General features: G+C 40.6%; 1 protein-coding gene across 3 annotated transcripts; it reads right to left on the bottom strand.

Moving 5' to 3' along the window:
* Nucleotides 1-11,430: 11,430 nt before the first annotated feature.
* usp18 (ubiquitin specific peptidase 18) lies at nucleotides 11,431-19,155 on the bottom strand. 3 transcript variants are annotated; one of them, XM_085436984.1, is made up of 11 exons: nucleotides 18,934-18,997; nucleotides 18,290-18,486; nucleotides 17,057-17,153; nucleotides 16,796-16,938; nucleotides 16,639-16,718; nucleotides 16,415-16,549; nucleotides 15,883-15,978; nucleotides 15,407-15,568; nucleotides 15,195-15,326; nucleotides 14,981-15,024; nucleotides 11,431-11,975 (listed from the first exon to the last, which is right to left on the bottom strand). In XM_085436984.1, the coding sequence occupies exons 2-11, from the start codon at nucleotides 18,339-18,341 to the stop codon at nucleotides 11,903-11,905; spliced, it is 1,014 nt and encodes a 337-aa protein (XP_085293110.1). In that variant the 5' UTR covers nucleotides 18,342-18,486; nucleotides 18,934-18,997; the 3' UTR covers nucleotides 11,431-11,902. The 3 variants fall into 3 exon arrangements, with proteins under 3 accessions (XP_085293110.1, XP_085293108.1, XP_085293109.1); XM_085436982.1 differs by lacking the exon at nucleotides 18,290-18,486 and having other exon boundaries at nucleotides 18,934-19,155; XM_085436983.1 differs by lacking the exon at nucleotides 18,290-18,486 and having other exon boundaries at nucleotides 11,431-11,972; nucleotides 18,934-19,155.
* Nucleotides 19,156-20,734: the final 1,579 nt, after the last annotated feature.

Raw genomic sequence — 20,734 nt, 5'->3', positions numbered from 1 at the left:
TTATCAAACACAAAATCAGCTTTAGATTCTCCTCCTTGCTCGACTTTTCACTCAACCTTATTTTATCTCTGATTATTAAATATTCTGATCTCTCAAACAGACCCTTGTCTGTCTGCTTACTTTTTATTTTTTTGGGGTTTTTCGTTTACAAAATTTTCAATTCTGTGGTGGAAAATGTCATTTGGTGAATACATCACAAATACACTGCTGAATCAAATTATGTGCACAGAGAAAAAGAAAATCACAATAAAAACAGAACCAGGTCAAAAGAAAAGACTTTTGTACAACCAACAAAATACAATTTATTAAGATTTTATTTCTCATTAAATTAAAAAAAACATATAATAAAAAATAGAAGAAGTTGAGGCAATACACTTACGATACACTTACGATATACTTAAAGTAACACAGTGGCAGGGACCAAATTATTATTATGCCTGCTGACCTTACACGCATGTTTTAGCAAATGAGGCACAGCAGTGCTTTGAGCTAACATCAGCCTGCAAACATGCCTGCGTTGCACAGGTATGATGTTTACTGTGTTTCCCACCTTAGTTTATCTGATTAGAGTGCCTTTCAAAAAAGGAGCTCCCTCATTAGTTTTGCATGTATTTGCATACCCCATAGGGAGAGGAAATAGTGTGAAATTATTACAGTTTATCTTCTGGGCACCATAAATAGCTGTAGACATTATCATGGCAGACCATCAGATAGCTATCGAGATATTTCAGCAACTATCTGACAGAGACACGCTAGCATCCCTGAAGCGAAGCCTTGAGCCGAGCTTGGAAATAATTACTTATTCGTTCTGTCAAAACATGAAAGGCATTCAGGTGTCATTAATTACAGGTAATTTAAATTATACTCAGCCTACTGCCTTTCCACATAGCAGGTGAAGTGAATTTGTGGTTGGAGAGCAAAAAAGCTTTGACAGAACATTTCTCTCTAAATCATGACAAGCCGCAGTTCAGATATGGCTCCGGTGCAGGTGGGTGAAGCAAAACCAGGCAGTTGATTTCTACATAAGGCGTTAAAGGAATTAACTTCATACCTTTACAAAAACACACACACACACACACACACACAAAAAAAAACTTACTGTGGGTCTAATAATCTGAAAATTTCTTGTTATTAAAATTAGAAGCAGAAATGCTGATCAATTTCTATTTCAGTTACACAAAATCATTTTTTCCTCATTATTCATATTTCTTTTATAGCTTTCATCTTGGTTTATTAGATAAAAAACCCACAATGTAAACAAAAACAAACAAAAAAAAAAACATACTGAGGAACCAGTTAAAAATTATTAGATAAGTGAGTTTAATAGGGGCCAGACTTGCTGTTTCCGCTGTTTTTAGTCTTTGTGCTAAGATAAGCTAACTGCTGCTAGCCGTAGCTTCCTATTTAAAAGGCAGATAAGAGTGTCAGTCTTCGTTTTCAGCTTGACAGCAAGTAGTCCAAAGTAAGGAGCACGGCAGACTACAGGTCCCTTTACACTGTTAAATAAAGCAAGATCTTACAGATCAGATTATGGCAAAGATGAAAATAAATGCGTGCTTTCCTCTTTTTTTTTTAATTCATCAGTATTTCTTTGAGAATTAAAATATATACATGTTAGCATTTCCAGAGGTTTTTTCAAAATTTCAAGAAAACTTTTAAGCCATTTATTATTATCTACATCTAAATATGATCTCAATTACTTCATTGTCAACTTAACATGATCGACTGTCAAAGCATCGGTCAATCTGCTCCCTAACATAAGTTTCTTGTAGCCAGTTAGTTTAGAAGGACCTTAAAAATTGCCCTAGAACAAAAGTTCCAGGTTTTTTATTCTTTTCTGAACCATTCATCAATAATTGTTTTAACTGCTTATTCAGTGTGGCGCTTACACCCTGGTCAAGTTGCCAGCTTATCACAGGACTCAATTGATCAACTTCCACTGGAGGGAAGAACGGGCACTTTTTGGCAGTTGGCTCTCAAGCAATAACTCTCCCCTCAGAGGAAAACCGAACTCCCAGTGTGTCCTAGCTGCCCTACGTCGGAGTCCCCTTCTCAGGTGCGCAGTTCACACCTTCCTCAAACCCTCCAACCCTCAGGGCCTGCATAGCGGGGTGCTAACTGGTTTGTCTACTCAGTATTAGCATATGCTAACTCTTCTCTCAATCACAAATATGTTTATTTTATTTTTCTCTAATCCACTAAAGCAACGGTCCCCTTTTTCGTGCCATGGACCGGTTTAATGTCAGACAATATTTTCACAGACCAGCCATTAAGGTGTCGCAGATAAATACAACAAAATAAAATGATACAACCAAGACAAAAACTGTGGTATTTTGTAAATATAATAATAAAAGTGAATTCACTGTGTAATTGTGTAACTTTATTAGCAGCGACCTCCTGAAATGCACCAACAACACTGAGAGTAACATCCTCCTCTCTGCCCCTTAATTCTCTCTGGTTGCTATGGTAAAGTGTAAATATTTCTTTCAAAATAAGACACACAACTACAAAACAAATATGAAGTACATGATAATATATAATTCACCATGAAGCTAAATCAATGAGAGCCCTGTCCTTGTTTCTCTGCAACGAGACGGTCCCACCTGGGCGTAATGGGGGACAATGACACCCAAAGTGTGTTGCTTATGCTCAGTCTGCTCCGCAATCTTGTTTCGGTAGCTGTAACTGCAGAAAACCCCGCTTAACACAGATATGATGTCGGAAATGGCAACAGGGTTTTTAATGCTGTTGTGGCAATCTCGGAGTATTCTGCCAAGACTTTTATCCAGAATACCGGCAAAGTTGATGTCTCGAACATACTTTTAAGGCCGCCATCATTTGTGATCTCAAACAGTTGATCTTCTTCTTGCACAGACATGCTGGATTCCCCCAGTTTATTGACAAATGGGTCGCAGATCAATTCCTTGTCAGCTCGTGCGTCTTTTGTGATTACGAAGTAGCACTCAAACTCTTTTAAATGCAAAGACAGGTGATTGTGCACTAGCTGGGAGAATGACCCCTCAGGCTGAGTCTCTTCCAAACATCCCACCAATGTTTGAAGCATGTCAAATATGCCTCTGTTACACGTTGTCTCCATAAATCCAGTTTGGCTTTAAATGCAGCTACCTTATCTGCCAACTTGAAGACAGTTGTCATTTTCCTCTGAAGGGACAGATTGAGTTCATTTAGTAGGCTGACTACGTCGCATAAGAAATCTAATTTTGTGACCCACCCTTTGTCACTGAAATGTGCTACGAGCGGTAACTGCTTTTCTGAATTCATAATTTCATAATTCAAAAACTCTGGCCAGCGATCTCCCTCGAGATAACCACCTTGCTTCTGTGTGTTTAATGTGGTTAATAACTCTAACAACACAACTGTGTCTCAATGTGCTCTGCTATTTCCTCAATGCGACGAGTGATGGTGCTAGCCGACAGAGGCACCTATGCTATTGTTTTAACCGCCGCCTCTCCGAAAAATTCACAGCAAATATCTTTAGTGGCGGGAAGGATCAATTCTTCACCAATAGTGAATGACTTTTTATCCTAAGCAATACGGTTAACCACCAAGTATGATGCTCTCAGTGCACTTGCATTTGTTGGAGGCCCTCAGTAATTGCTCTTGTCCCTCTTGTTCCCGCTTTTTTCTTTCAAAATACTCCAAAGGCTTGCTTTTTAATGTCGGGTGCTTAGTCTCCAAGTAACGAAGCAGTTTTGAAGGCTTCATTGCCTCATTGGAGAGCCGGTTATTGCAGAGTGGGCTTAGTGGGTGGGAATCACCTGTTGAGACAAATCCATATTTCAAGTAGATCTTTTGGTACTGTCTGTTAAATGCAGCTTTCTTTTTCTTAGTGGTTTTCGTATGCTCTTCTTCTGTCTCCTCACTGGGCATTTTTCCATTTGCAAAGAAACCATCAAAAGATGTCTTTTTTTTACTCATTTTGCTAGCTCGCGGGTTTAATATTAGGGTTAATGTATCTTAACATGCGTCAAGAGTGAGGCATAAATGGAAGTAATGGAGAGAATTCAGTCATTTTCAAAATAAAACACTGTTCAGAGTCAGATAATAAATAAAATGGAACTAATGTAAGTTATTAATTTTTTTCTGTGCGGCCTGGTACCAAAAAAAGAGAATTTATTCTTAACACACGGGAAAAGACCCAGGAAAACCGAGTTAACGATTAAAAACCCTGAAAACTATAAATATCACACCGGGCCACCCCCAGGTCACCGGGGGTCGGGACCACCGCACTAAAGGATAACACAAAGAATTTCTTTAACACATAAACTTTGTCTTGCTAGAAAGTCTAACAAGCGACTTTCAAGTTGAGCCAGCTTCGGGACTACTTTCATTTTTGTAGCAAGAAATACTTGTCAGCTTCTCAAAAAGTCAGATCCTGCTGCATTTTAATAAAGGCAAATACAACTAATGAGGTGTATTAGCAACCGTCAAATTTTCTCCCATGCAGGCACTCCACCAAAGCCCTTCTCATCACACCAGCTAAATGGACGACTGAACTGTCATGTGTAAGCATGAGAAACAGGGATATACTGCACTTATCCTGCGTCCGATCATCCTCTTTCCTGACTTCTGACTCCTCCATGTAAGAAGACCTCTGCATTGTCAATGTGTCTTTGGGCCTGTGTCATAGAGACTGTGTGAGCTATGCCCCGCTTTGCATTCCTCTGCCATCCAACCTCTGTCCAGCCTGGACTTTCCCACAGAACCCTAAACCCTGTGAATGAGAGTAGGCCTTTGTTTCAGGCATTTTTCATCCTGATCCCAGCAACTTCCCCATGGTGGAATGCATCAGGAATGCCAGCGCCAGCTACCTGGCATTAGAGAGTCTTTGTGCGGAAATAGGAGAGGCTGAAGGAGAGAGCAGGTCAAAGAGGTTTGACAATGGATAGCTCACTTCTCAAGGTGCCCAGCCCGTATAGCAGAGTGAGCGAGCAGCAGGACCCGGATCAAATCCCTTAAACATGGAAAAGGGGAAAAGAGTGTCGCTGTCTGCATCGATTCCACTGCAGGTTTTTCAACAGCTCGACAAATTATTAACTGAAACGCTGGTGGAGCAACGAATAAACAAACACAGCTGAAATGTATCTGTGTGTGTGCAGCAGTTAACAGGTTGTTGTGACCTTATCACTCGCTGAGAGCTGGATCGGTAAAGCAGCGGTTAGCCTCAAGGTGCAATTCCAGTCATTCCTGTAGACTGAGACAGATGAGGGAGGATTTTAAGTTGAAGGATGCCATGAGAAGATGAAGGTTTATTATGATACTATCACATGTTTAGATTAGTTTTTTTTTTTTTCAAGTCAACGAGTCAAAACAGGAATTTGTTTTTTTACTTTTGGCTTTCATATTCAATTCTTTTGTAAAGCACCTCAAAACAAAAACACAACTTTCATTTTGATGATCAAAGCTGGCTTTGAGGAGGGGCGCTCACACGCAGACAGTTACCGGGACTCATCAGTAAAGCCATTTCAACTGTAACATGAGCAGTCTGACTTCTGAGACAACGGCTGATCATCCCTGGATCCTGAGTCTGATGATAAGGAGACAAGATAAGGCGCTAACTGAAGGGTAACGACAGACTTATGAAGGGTGGGCCATCAGGTCATGTATCCCCTATATGTCGAGCCCGCAATTATCAAGGGGCCTCGGGGTCACCTTCTGTTAGGGCCAGCTCCTCTCAGCTGGAAGTCCACTTCTTAATATAAATGACCTGAGAAATAACTGAGAATGAATAGCCGCTAAATATTGGTGTCACTTACCATTTTGAGTCAGATGAAAGCGGATCAACCCCAGCGCCAGCTCTGCTCCAAGCCAAACCTTGAACCGCACTTTTCTTTGCTGCTCCCTTGTAGCACTTTGACTGTCCAACAACCCTTTTTCCTAGAAAACCTAGCAGATGTTCATTTTATTACAATATTCGATTGCCAAGAATCTTGGGGAGGACAACTGAACACGGGAAGAGAGAGGCAAACGCTGTCTGGACCGGACTCCCCCTCCCCTTCTTCCTCCTGAGAGGAAATTTTATGGACTCACCAGGAAAGATAAGACCTCTTCCTTGACATGACCGCTCATGCAGCAGAACTCACTGAAGCGCATTCACAAATCTTCAACACGTTTAGAGTTCACGTCAACCTTTTGGTCATTTTATATACAGACTTTTCTTTTTATGAATGCAAACTAATTTTCAGTTCAGTCTTTTGCTGCTTTATCTCATTAATACTTTTTTTGTATGACCGAAAAAATCTAAGTCATGCAGCAGACATTTGTCTTCAGTTCTTGTTTGCTATTTACAAAAGCAGACTTCACCATGGTCACCAGGGCCTGCAAGTTGAACACGACAGAGAGAGAGAGAGAGAGAAAAAAAAGAGTATCATTTCCTATTTGAAACCTCATTACATAACCATAGAATGGCTGTGCGAGCCCGCTCGTCAGTCCCAAAGCATCAAAAGATTTGCTGCTAGATAGGTTACACAGGAGCATGACGAGGCTTGTTAAAGGGTCTCGGGGTTGACATTATGGAGGAAATGTCTTTGCTAACAAATACATCTCAAAGGGGCGTATTCCTGCAATTTAAACCAACCGCTATTCACAATCTGTTGTGGACCAAAAAAAGAAGAAGTGCAAAGAGATGGTGCATGAATTGGTTCCTTTTTTAAGGCTGTAAAAATATAACCAGATGGTGAAACATGTAAATTCTGAATGAAAACAGCTCCAGCACAGCTGCGAAAACAAGCCTCAGTAAATAATGCAGTCACAAATTTGGTGAGAGGTGAACCTGTTGCATCCATTTACTCTTACAAGTTAAAATGTCAGGGTAAATGGGTAATCAGCATTCAAATTGTGTGATTACTAGAAAACACAGTTAAAAAAAACAAAAACATCTAAGGGTGTGTGACTTACAGGTTAAAACTAGTCTGTGAGATGGCCATGGCTCAACTGAAACTAACTTGACTAATGCATTTTTTGTATTTATTTTAAGCTGACCATACTCATTGTAATAAACTAAAATATAACTACAAAAAGGCTCACTAGGTCTCAGTCACGTGGCCTAGTGGCAACCTTTAATCAGGAGGAAAAAATGTGTATTCTCGACTGGAGCAGCTGGCTGAAAGATTCACAAAGAGGGTGTCGAGCCAAATAAGCTCCCTGTGATTGCTTCAGTCAAAATCAGACTGCCACAGTAACTGTTAATTGGCATGTAAGACTCCAACTGAGTGCTTGCCATCTACTGACTGAGCAACAATGAAATGGAGAGGATTCCCCTTCAAAGTAAGAGCTGCCACCAACATATCAAAAAGGTCTCAGACAAAATATTATGCTTCAAACTCACCCTTGGTGACTCTAAGCACAAAAATTAAGATAACGTAAAAGGAAGTTAACTAACTAGCCTACTAGAACCTATGTGGGGAAAAAAATCATTTCCCACTAAACTTAACTGGTTGTGCCACTCTTGGCATCAACAATTACAAAGAAGTGTTTATGTTAACTGTCAAGTTATCAAGTCAACTAGGCTACTTTTTTTTATTGTAGAATGATTTAATTCAGTCGTATTGGAGGGTTTTCTAGTGTGAATGGCTTGTTTAAGGTCATGCAAAAGCATTTCAATCAGATTTAAGTCAGGACTTTGACTAGGCCACTCCAAAACCTTCATTTTTGGGTTAAGAGGTGGTGGACTAGCTGGTGTGTTTTGGATCATCGTCCTTCTGCATAACCCAAGTGAACTTGTGCTTCTGGGCACAAATGGATGGACTTTCAGATTTAAGGATTTTCTGGTTTTCTTCATGGTTCCATCAATCAAGTCACCCAGGTCCTGAACAGAGATGGACAGTAATGTGTTACAAGTAACGCGTTACTGTAATCTGATTACTGTTTTCAAGTAACAAGTAAGAGATTACTATTGCAAAAAAAGTAATTAGATTACTGTTACTTTTCCATAAGCACGCTGCGTTAGTGCGTTACTAAACCGTGATTTTGTTTGCAAGAGTGTCTCATGACAATGACGTAAGCACGTGCAACCTTTGTTTTAACAGACGTGTGCATAATTAAATGATGTTGCATATAATTTATGCCTTGATGCAATGTGCATAAAGTTAAAAGGTTAAAACTAATAAAACAAGTTTTTTAAAAGAGACTTTTTCATTTGATTACATTTTATATGATGGATTATGCAGAAAAAGTAGAATTGGGCTTAAGATCTATTGCTTTATTACCTATTCAGGTTGTGTAACATGAATTACTTTTTCTGAGAAGTAATCAGTAATTAGTTACTGATTACTTTTTTCAAGCAACTTGGCCAACGTTGGTCCTGAAGGAGCAAAGCAGCTCCAGCCCACCACACAACCACCATGTGTGACCGTGTGACTGTTGGGGTCAAGGGTGGGTGGGGGAATACTTTTTCAGATAGCGCTAAGAGTTGGTTTTTACAGAAACGGTGGAACAAGACCTCCTTGTTGTATTCACATCAAACAATTTTGGGTTCCCAAATTGAACATTTAAGATCTACCACCCCCAACCAGTTGCAGCAGATTGTCATCCCTTCCTGAGGCTGCCTGTGCTGTAGGCTTCTTCCTGTTAAAAGGAAGTTTTTCCTTCCCACTGTCTCCAAGTGATTGATAAAAGAGTGTTATTTGATTGTTGGGGTTTTAAATGTATTATTTTGTGGGGTTTACCTTACAACATAAAGCATCTTGAGGTGACTGTTCTTGTCATTTGGAAGTATATAATAAAAGGGAAACAGAAAAATAAAAGTGTGTGTGTGTGTGTGTGTGTGTGTGTGTGTGTGTGTGTGTGTGTGTGTGTGTGTGTGTGTGTGTGTGTTGGGGGTGGGGGTACGAGCAATCAAATATTATGTCCACTTTTGTGCCACCCCAGTTTAGAATGCTTGGTGCTAGTATGTTTCTGTTCACTGGTTAATGATATGTATATATATGTCAGGGATATGATCGAGTCATTAGTAGGGGGTGCAATAAATAATCAGGCAGGGTCTAAATCAGCCATCTAGCATGAAAAACCAATAATGACATATCAAAATAATTGTGTATTTAAGTATTTTAAGAGTTGCTGATTCTAAATGACCCCACAGACTGATAATCTGGCAACACAACAAACTAAAGCTGAAGCTATGGGATTGCCAGGTTTGCAGTTCACTAAATGAGACGAAACTTTTGTGCAATTCAGTTTCGGTTTTGATCAAAATATTGGACAGACAGACATAGATGTGTTGGTAACGTGGCTAAAAAGGCAAGTAAAAAAAGGAATTGCAGCTTTTGTGTCTATTAGAGTTTGCCCACCAGTTCACAGTTCAGCTTAACTGCTTCCTCGCCGATCTCTCTGACCTTTCTTGGCAGAAAAGCATGAGCGACGTTCTTTGATAAGTGACGTGAAGTGGCGATCGAACAAAAGAAAGGCTGTGAGATTTGTTTGCGCGCTTGCTTTAAAAAGCATATATGAACACATATCAAAGCAGTCACATGCATTTATCTAAGCCTGTGAAATCTTCCACACACACACAAAAAAGGGAAAATTTAAGAGTGCTTCTCAAATAGCCAAATTCCACACATCACAGTAGTGTGCTCACCTAGTAACTGGTAAACACACATCAACAATGACTTAAAAGCATTAATGAACTTCGATATATTCTCCAAAAGAAACACTGAACACCCCAGAGGAGTATCGTGCCTTCTGCTCTGGCCTACGTGCCTAATGGCACTGGGTAACAAGCACCGTCATTCCTTCAGAAACTATATGCCAGCATGAGATGGCCTTGGCTGCCTGGGTAACACCTGACCAAAATAAATGGCTAAAAACTTAATTGCAGAGATTATGATCGGCCATAAAAGTATGAGTAAATGCATGCAGGGATCTAAGCTCAAGCAAACAATAAAGCCAAAGACCTCACGCATTTCTGCTTGAAAAAAAAAAAAGAAAAGAAAGACGTCCGGTCGTTCAGACTTTACAGCCCAAAGGTGCCCTGGATGCGTCATGCTGTTGCACTCTTTAGCACCTGTGATGTGGTCAAAGTCAATGCGGGGGCGGACAGGTGCTCATCCAACATGCGCTTTGCACATGGTCTTACAACATGAATAATTAATCAAAACCCTAAACACAAAAGGGAAGAAGCCGTTCTCTGGAAATGGAGAAACAAAACGGATGTACATACCAAATGTGACTTTTACTCAACACACTATTATAAGGCTGTGGTACGGTTGCAGTAAATTAACACAATGTTGAGGTTTTCCAGTTTAGAAAGAAATGTGCTGTCTTTTTTCTTCGTCTTCGTCTTCTTGTAAGTTACTGGCAGCTTAGGTTTGTCAATCTGAATGGCAACAAATGAAATGTCATTCTGATTTTATAGATTAAACTGCCAATTTAATATGCTAATAGTTAATAATAGCACATAATAGTTAAATAGGTTCTGCAGGAGGAGCTACAGAACTGAGATCTTCATCATACGACTGCATTTTATATTTATCACAAGATTATAAATCCATTTTGTTTATGGGGTCAGCAGTCACAGCAGAGAAGCCCAATCCACAAGACGTCAAACCCCTACCCCAGGCCTGGCTCCAGGGTGGGACCCTAGCAACCACATCCTGGACAGGGTAAACTGGTCCCTTGAGCTTCTGCTCTAGGGCGCACAAATCCCCCCCAACATGATAAAGTGATGATTCATGACTACTTGAGGGACATGGATACAACAAAGACAAACCCCATTTCAATCTGATCAGCAAACAGACGCCTTACACATCCGGAAGCATTTCTTGCCAGCGGCTAATACTCTTTGAGTTTATCACTCGGTGCATTTATAGCTCAATAAATTACTGATCTGAGTTCTTCTTCCGACACTGGCATTGTGCAACAGATTAACACAAACCCTGCACGGTGATGCTTGTAAATATAAGTAGCTGATGTTTTCAGCTCATTTTAATCATCTGCGGCGGCGGGATTTCTAAAGGTGATTTTGCACTTTAGTCAGAGGAAGAGTCATACGGATCTCACAAATGCAGCAATAAACGGCTGACCATATCTGTGACACTGACTCAACTCAAGACCTGTCCCCGGGGTGTGTGCTGCAAGTAGGAGAACGTATACCCTGTATGCAGAAACCATCGAGATGACTAAGCATGAAGCCTGCTGCCTCTGGCACCGTGTAGACATGTTCCATTCTGTCAGAGCTCTGCAGCACATAGGCACTGTTTCACACGGTCAACCCCCCAACCACCTCTTGGCCAACACAATGGGAATTTTAGTGGCTCAGTTATACCAAGCACTGGCTGCAACTGCAATGTTTTTGGTCCTCTCAGGTAATTCACATACACACACGCACACACATATGTATGTATGTATGTATGTATGTATGTATATATATATATATATATATATGGTTTGGAGCATTAAATACATAACATAATGGGAGGTTTAATACCCAAGCATAGTTTTAATAGTGGTTAAATAGACAGAATACATAAAATAAAAGATGATTGTGTCACCCAAATGAGAAAAAAATGCATCGAGTGTTCTTCAAGAATGACTCAAACAGCTATATCAGGAAAATGCACACCAGATCTCAATGCAGGTATTTCCCCAAACAGCAAATATCTCAGCTAAGCAGTCACTTCAGACCAACCCCCCAGTACCAGTGAGTGTGTTCACAGTGTGTGGTCTGAGATGGAAAACCCTTTCCTGTATAAAGTCTTCAACGCCACCTACTGGTTAAGAGAAATTCATTTGCTGGTTGAGCTCAGTGAGATCAGGAAAAAATATAGACTATAAAACCTTTCACATTGTGGAAAAAGGTCAGAAATTCCCATGAAATACTTCCATAAAATCAATGCATTCCATATTTTATTGCACCATGTCCCCTGATTTCTTTGCACCCATCCACTCAGCCAGAAAGTTCAGGCCGTGGCCTCCATTCTTCTGAATCTCTTCTGTACATTAACATGTACGCCGTTCTACTGCAACAAAAGAAGAAGAAAGAAAACAATGAAGCATTCTTATATAGCAAACGGCAACATAAATAAGGAAGGAAGAAAAGGAAACCATGATGGCATTTTCAATTCACATGACAGGAAAAGTGAAACTAAAACTTCCAGGTGTTTTCCAGAAACCAGCTTGTTGTTCAAAGACAAGACAACATGACAGACATGACGGATTTCCTCTGTTTAGGGGTTCAAAAGTTTGAGAGTGTTCGTGGCGAAAAACACAATCACCTCTTTAATCAAGACCACGGAGCAGAGAATAAGACTTTGTCTAAAAATCTAAAGCTCCTTCTGCAAGGAGAAAGATGAAAGCTCCATTATGTCAGCAGGAGTCAAGCAAATGGGGCTTTAAATGTTATTATTAAAATCTCTGATTTAACTCTGAAAAGAAGTGGAAGCCAGTTAAAGTGTGATAAAATGGGAGTCACATGTTTGGTTACTCCTTGCTCTAGGCATGGCTGTTGTTTTACAGGGAGTTTTTGAAGGTGAGAGCCCGAATGCAGAGAATTCTCTGAACAGATCTCCTTCATATTTCTCTGAACTATTTTAACTGTAGGAAACATGAATGGTGAAGTCACTAAGCACCTCATAGTTGCATTCTTTCTAACAGTCAGCAGGGGCGACTCTTCTGGATGCAGAAGAGCAGGGTTGTCGGTGTCATTTTACAGCCCACATTGATCTTAAGTGTGTCGGAGAAGTGAACCTGCCCTTACTGTCAGTGTAAAAAAGTTTAATTAGCCAGTTAATCCCTGAAATATCTCAATATAAGAAAAAGAGGTGCAATTCCAACAGTATTTCCTCAATTTTTCTATGTGATAAAGACATGAAATAAATCTGTCAGTACTATCAGTTCTGGTAGCTCATTGCTCACACTGTCCTGTAATTATGAAACAGAAAGTTTGCGTTAATTCACCGAGGATACTTTTTCATTTAGTTCTTTTTCAGTAGGAAAAATTGTAAAATTTGTGAAAATACAGTTAAAATTCTGAAATGTACATCCTCCTTCACATTTTCTAAAACTGTCCAGTGGGAGTCTTTGCCAGGCCGATTCTGGCCCTCGGGCCTTATTTTTGAGAAAAATGATGGCGCTATGATGATGTGTGACCTTCCAGTAGAGGTCCCAACTAAACAGGGAATATCAGGGAGAGGGATAAGCACATATCCCGATTCATCTGGACCAAAAGGACCCAAAAGTGTAAAGTATTTAACGACGCAGCTGCCAGTTTGACATATGAGGCTAGGTGAACTAGGCCTAAACGATACAGCTTAACAGGTATAATGCCATTTTGGAGTAACACAACAAACTAAGAACTAAATAATTTCAAAACTGTGTCCTTTGAACTGGACAGAAAGGACGTTTATGGGCAGATTTGTCATTTTTTCTTAAAAGAGATAAAAGAAAAAAATGATGATGCACAACTATTAAAGATCGCCATGGCTGCAGGTAAACAAACAAACAAAGAAAGCTTAATGGTAGCTTCAGAAGATGTCTTTTCATAAATATAGCAAATTCAATGTGATCAACAGAAAAAGTGACTTTTGCTCTTCAACTGCAGGGGATGGAAGGACATATAAACTAGAGGAAATGGGACGGTTATAAATAGATGGACTGCTGCAGGTTCTTCCTGCAAACTAAATGTAGGTGCTCTGATAATAATAGATGAATATCCTTGGAAAAAGTGGAAGACTAAAAACTAAAGGTTGTTTTTTGGGGGGGTTTTGTATAGTGTTAATTCTGCGGCACGCACTGTCTGGTTAGCTCTGTCACCTCACAGGAAACAGGTCTTGGTTTGAATCCACCGGCTGAAGAATTAAACCTTTCTGTGTGGACACTGCTTGTGCAGAGAGGAGGAACCTTCAGAAACATTTTTTTAAAAACCATCACATCCTCCTGGCTCTCAGCTGTACAACCTCTTGCCCTTTAGTAGGCGCTACAGATCCCTCAAATCAAAGAAAGGCCGACTCTGAAGCAACTACCGCCTTATCTTCCACTCCTGCAATAATTTCCCTTCTGTGTAATATAAGCCAACTCAGCGAGCAGTGTCTTACATTTTTGGTCACTGAACTCGTTCCTTCTTTTTTTATTTACTGTGCAAATGACTATTTGTTTTTTGTTTTTTTCTCTTTACATCTGTAAGTGCAGCCATGTAATTTATTTACACACAAAAACATACGATAAAAGACTTCTAATTCTAAAACTAGACATCACGTCCGATCCACACCTCAGTGACGCATTTTTCCCAAAAACTAAGACCACGACTAGCGAAATGCTGAAAATGATGCGTTGAAATGTCTGACCTCATCGTGGCTACATCCTTCAACCTGTGGTCTCTCCACACTTTCCTCTTTAAGAACAACACACTGACATTTTGACACAGTCGTGAGTTAGATGAGACTTTTGATATCACTCTCACGTCTGTGCCATATATAAAAAGTTGAAAGAAGCTACTGGGATGTTTGTTCAGCCTTCGCCATCGTCATCTTGGCATTTTGAGGGTGGATCTGACTGAAAAACTGAGAAACCACACAGTCATATGGCAACAGCCTGTTAAAATAAAGCAGGCCTTTACTGTGACTCTAATGCGGATCATAACTTAACCAACAGCCTGTTTTATTCAGTAAAGTAGAAAGTAGCACTAATGTCTCCAGGAAAGCGTTTCTGAAGTCTTTTTGCAACCAGGTGAGTCAAAATAAAACAGATTTAAGGTGCTTCGGTGTCATTCGGTCATTCGGTCATTTATGTACAGTCTATTATTTATGTACTAAGTAGCTGGTGACAGGATGGCAAAAAATCTAATGTTTTCAAAGTCTTACTACCTCCTTGCTCCAGATATTCAGACCAGAATCAGACTGACTAGGTTAAAATGTGTCCTCATTAAGCTTTGATGAGCCATTTCCAGCTGCTGTAGACAGCTTCATGTTTATGAGTGTAAAATGTGTGAGAGGACTTCATGACCCCAGTCAGAAACTGGGCATTTTACCTGTGTCGTCCTCCATATGTTCTCTGCACTTCTTCCCAGGAGGTCTGTGGATTTGAATGAGAATCAGACAGAAAATTCATCAGAAATTGGCAATTCAATAAAAAGCACAGAGGGTGAAAAAGTTACATCCCTCTCTCCCTTTGATATCTGCAGATACTTTCACATCAAACTGTATACTGCGATTATTTGTAATTATTTTTTAGATCCGATGTACCTGCTGTACGTGGCTATCATCTGCATAGTACCAGCACTTGTTCTCCCTGTGGCGGACGTAAGCAGTATAGTGCCCAAACATTGCATAACCAGAGTGCACGACCACTGCGTACAAGGTGTACCTGCACTCATTCTGGAAGAAAAACAAATAAATAATCAGAGTATTCACAAGCAAAAGATGCAATATTCACGTAAAAAAGAATTCAGACGTACCTGTGCAAAGTTTTCGGCGAACACATCTTGGAGACTCTGGGAGAAATCAAAGGTTTCTGGGAAAGGAACCCTGCAGTCAAGTTTGTGTGTGGAACCGCGGCTGTTCCGAAATCGCTTCAGGTTCATGCACAAGATACGAGGCAGTGAGAGGAGTTTGACACCCTGAACAAAACAAATGAGTGAATGTGAGTTCATGATTATGCTGGCAAATATGTTTCACCCACCCACTCTCGTCCACTCATCCCACTCAGCCCTTTAAATATGTTTTTCTTTCCTCAAAGATATTTTTATTAGATTGAAGCAATGAAGAAAAATAGATACACACAGATTTGTTATACAACAAGCAATTAGATTTCACAATGATTGTTTGAGCTGACACGATAGAATACAGATTAATGACACATTCACATATCTTGTAATTGATTTCATCAGAGCCTTTTCAATGTGTTGGAGGGCGATTTAAACCCGAGTCTCACCTGTCTGGATGGGTTCTTAGTTCCACAGTGTGCACAAAAGCAGGAGTTTATGCCCTTGAGCTCCTGATGCTCAAAGAAAGAGTTCATGCAGCCCTCCTGAAAATATGACAAACGTAACAAAATAAATAGTGAGTAAAATAAACAGTGACAATGCAATACAGCTAAGGTTTGTAACCTAACAAGTCATATGTCATTCATTTGATCTTTTATGAGTGGTTCTGTGCTGGACTATTTGCTGGTGACTCTGATTTTTGTAATCCTAATAAACTTGTGCATTTTCTCCCTCTTTACACTTGTGTTGTGTGGATTTATAAAATCTCCCCCTCCATGTAATACTTCCCAGTCGAAAATGCTGTATTTTATTACACCCATATGATTGGATCAGGATTGGCTAAAATCTTTGGCTTCAATAAACTGTAAAAATTTGAGATTTTAAGATACGGCCTCCAATAAAAGGGAAAAAATATCAAACAGAGATAGTGTGTTTCCCAACAGTTTTAGTATTCTTAAACAAAAGAAGAAGAAGACCCACAAGAGAGTTGTCGTCCTCCTTTACATAAAGCGGCAGGCTGAGCATGTAGCTGGTTTCAGTTTGGATGGAGTTGCACTTTAAACACTGCAGGTGTGTCTCCACTGAAATCTTGTACAGATCCTGAATTTCCCCAGCCTTTCAGAGAGGGCAAATGCAAACAAACACTGTTGCAGATAACACATGCAGAAATGAATAATATTAGAGTAGTTTGATCGCAGTCCAACCAGAACTCTGTTGTCCATCTGCTGGTGAATGAAGTTGAGAATCGAGAGGAACACCTCATCTGCATCATGCTGCACATTAACTGTAAAGCATCATTAGAAGGTGTGAAATAAGACACATCGGCAGGAGGTATTTTCTCTGCAAAAGCATGGCTCTTACGTCGAAAGTGGTTTTGGTCCAGACAGTGGAGGAAGTCACGATGTGGAGCGAGCTGAGGGAGGTCACCCCGCATGGCCTCAAGAACTCTCTTTAGATGCAGCGCGACATTACGAGCATCTCCTCTCGCACCAGCTACATCCCACCTTTTAAAATTCATAAAAGCTTGTTAATATTGTAAACAGCCTTAGGATTTCCACAGTAAGTGGCACTACAACATCACTGAGTCAAGATGAAAGCAGCTGTAGTAATTCGTGTGATTACCTTTCTAGCAGTTCTGCTATTTCCCAGGTAGCAGAGAAAGTCTGCAGCAAGCTGTTCACACAGCATGATAGACAATAGTTGGAGAGGCCTCTCATCCCTGTAAGAGTAACAAGGGTTAAATAACAGCCTGTGACACCGTGAATCAACCCACCAGAGCACCAGCGGGTGTGTGCATGTGTGAAAATAAATAAAAATGGAAAAGCACAGTCAGCTGTGGAGAACCCCGCATTTTTGATATATATTCTATTAAAATAGTAAATCATGGTTTTAGAGATCACAGAGCATGAGGCTTGTTCGGTTTATTAGTTTTAGGCCCCGTGTTGAGCAGATGTGGAGCAAGTTGACTTCACTTCACACAGACTCACGGTCAGTATTTTGGTTTCTGTGTCACTGAAATATGCCTGACCTGAAGGTCAAATGCAACAACAGACAAAAGAGCATTTATGAATCAGTCATAAATTTATGAGGCTTAAAGAGTTCTTTTGAGGTGCAGAAATCCTTTAAAGGTTTGTTAAACAGCATTACCACCTCCTTAACAACCCAGTATGATAAATATGAGTAAATATGAACATGAATATGATCAGTTATATGACTATTAGCATAGTTTAAACAGATCAGCCAGTAAATGATTAGATTATACAGTCACCAGACACTTTATTAGGTACACCTTTTCAACTGCATGTTAATTCATATATCTGATCAGCCAATTACATGTCGGCAGCTCAGAGCATTTAGACATGTAGAGGTGGTCGAGTCGACCTGCTGAAGTTGAAACAGAGTTACAGAGTGGGAAACAAAGGTGATTTTAGTGACTTTTAACATGGCATGGTTGTTAGTCTGAGTGTTTCAGAAACTGCTGATATACTGGGATTTTCCCACACGGCCATCCCTAGAGTTTACACTGTAAAGTTTGATGTCAGAGGTCATAAGAGAACGACCAGACTGCTTCAAGCCGATTAGAAGAGTAGAAACAGCAACTCAAATATTCACTAAAATTAGGTAACCAAAATGAAACTGAGGCTATACTTCACACGCTTCACCAAAATTGGACAATACATAACTGGAAAAACGTTTTCTAGTCAGATGAGTCTTGATTTCTGCTGCGTGAAAGCATGGCTTTTCCTGCCTGCCCTGTATCAACAGTTCAGGCTGCTGGTGGAGAGGGAGTAATGTGGGGGGTATTGTCTTTGGCCCTATAGCACCAGCTGAGCATCATTTAAATCCACAGCCTACCTGAGTGTTGTTGCTGACCATGTCCATCTCTTAATGACAACCGTGAACCCATCTTCTGATACCTGCCTCGGGCAGGTTAACGCACCATGTCGCAAAGCTCAAATCATCTCAAACTGGTTTCTTGAACGTGACGATGAGTTCACTGTAGCCTACTCAAATGGCCTCCACGGTCACCAGTTCTTAATCCAGTAGAGCACCTTTGGGATGTGGTGGAACAGAGATCCCCATTATGGATGCAAAGCCAACAGATTTGGAGCAAATGTGCGATGCTGTCATGTGAGGAAAGATTCCAGCGCCACCAAGGTGTACCTAACAAAGTGGCTGTGAGAGCATTTTTGGCACACTGTGCACTACATTACTCATGATTGTTCATGACCGAAAAAGCACTACAGCTTTAGAAAGTTAACTGACTAAAATAATTTTTCCTATCTGTGAATAAAACTTGACTTCAAAATTGTTCCGTTTTTATTTACTGTGAAATTAATAACGAGTGCGTCTACGAATCGTTGAGGAGCTTTAATCGTATTTAACAAGCATCTCGTGCATTTCGCTGAAGTAGGACCTTTAAACTAGTATTTATAGTTCTCAAGCAAACAGGAAATAATATAAAAACATCACCATCGGGTTGAGAATGATCCACTTACTATATAAGTGATTCTCCAGAGTAAGTCTAGAAAAGAAATGGGAGATCCCAGTAGACATCAGTGCAGCCTTCTGCTCTTCTTCAGGGTCTCAGGACGGTCACTAAACCAACAGAGGGTCGAGCGTTTGTTGTACTTCACCCCACTGTAAACATCAGCGCCACAGAAACAGTTCCCAGCAGCAGTTTCATTTTACAGCTTTCTCTTCGCTTTGCTGGAAACGAAACTCACAAACTGTCATGCGCAAACCGGCTGGAACTATGACGTCGACATGTTACGGCGATCACGTCGGCGCTTATTAGCTACACAGAATTGGTGACACACGCGTCCAGATTATCTCCACAGTCACAGGCAGTACTCTGTACTCGAATACTTAAGTATTTCCACTGTGTGCAACTTTATAATAATACTTCTCACCTGTACCCAGGGGCGTGTCCAAAGAGGGGGGCAATGAGTGACCCCAGCCCCACTTTAAAAATGTGATTAAACTAATGTGACTTCCACTTTTTTTTTAAAAAAAAAGGCCCCTAATTTTTTTTACATGCATGCAGAACTTTATGAATTACAGATAATATATTCTAAATTTCCTGCAGCACCACTTTTTCTAAACTTCAGGGACATGTACGTTTACCTGAACACTTTTATTTACTCTTTCACTTTTTTCGCTACTTGTAAGCTTTCAGAAAACAACTTAAACATTTAAATCAGTTTTAGATTTAAAACTGCTTAACAGTGCTGCATAAGATTACATTTAATAGATCTTCACATAAATTCTTCACTTCCTGCCACCATCGACTCACTTCAGTTTGCTTACCGGACTAATCGTTCCACAGACGATGCCATATCTCACCTGCTCCACACATCCCTGAGTCACCTGGACACTGGCAGAGGGAATTATGTTAGGATGCTGTTCGTGGACTACAGTTCAGCATTCAACACAATAATTCCCTCTAAGCTTTTCACCAAGTTGACGGATCTAGAACTCAGCTCATCACTGTGTCAGTGGATCCTCAAGTTCCTCACAGACAGACCCCAATCAGTGAGGGTGGGAAAACAAGTCTCCCCCTCCATCTCACTCAGCACTGGAGCGCCTCAGGGCTGTGTTTTAAGCCCCCTGCTGTACTCACTGTACACTTATGACTGTGTAGCCACATCAGACACCACCTCCATTGTCAAGTTTGCTGACGACACTGCTGTTGTGGGCCTGATCTCCGACAACATCGAGACGGCCTACCTGGAGGAGATTAGGAACCTGGAGACCTGGTGCCAGGAGAATAACCTCCTAAACATCAGCAAGACTAAGGAGCTGATTGTGGACTTCACTACAAAGCAGGCGAGGAATTACAAACCCCTCATCATCAGTGGCACGCCAGTGGAGAGAGTGGACAGTTTCCGATACCTGGGTGTCCACATCACTCAGGACCTGTCATGGTCCTGCCACATCAACACCCTGGTTAAGAAAGCCCGTCAGCGTCTCTTCTTCCTCTACACCAAGCGGTGCAAGTCCAAAGCTAGGAAGATTATGATGGACCTCTCCCATCCCAACAATGGACTCTTCTCACTGTTGAGGTCTGGGAAGCGCTTCCGCTCCCCCTTAAGGCCAAAACAGAGAGAATGAGGAGGAGCTTCTTCCCCCAGGCTATTCGGGCCCTGAACCAGGTGTAGGACTGGACTCTCACACACATCACATCACCACACGCACCACCACACATTTCCTATAATCCTATAATTTATAATCTTTATAATCTCTTCTGCTATTTGCACATTCTTTACTGTAAATTCCTAAGTTAATTTGTAAATTTTG

This window comes from Copadichromis virginalis, linkage group LG17, assembly GCF_057382275.1.
Source record: "Copadichromis virginalis isolate Kocher_CV1m ecotype Utaka linkage group LG17, C_Virginalis_male_GT1.1, whole genome shotgun sequence".
Lineage (NCBI taxonomy): Eukaryota > Metazoa > Chordata > Actinopteri > Cichliformes > Cichlidae > Copadichromis > Copadichromis virginalis.
This window is presented reverse-complemented; position numbering and strand designations above follow the sequence as displayed.

What these genes read in the sequence shown, in the direction of transcription:
- usp18 (XM_085436982.1), bottom strand. Translation starts at nt 18,991, where the DNA reads ATGTCTACTGGGATCTCCCATTTCTTTTCTAGACTTACTCTGGAGAAT. An exon ending in AGGAGGACGACAACTCTCTT is followed by an intron (nt 15,979 to 16,414) that starts GTGGGTCTTCTT and finishes TCATATTTTCAG; the next exon opens with GAGGGCTGCATGAACTCTTT. An exon ending in CTAAGAACCCATCCAGACAG is followed by an intron (nt 15,569 to 15,882) that starts GTGAGACTCGGG and finishes TGTTTTGTTCAG; the next exon opens with GGTGTCAAACTCCTCTCACT.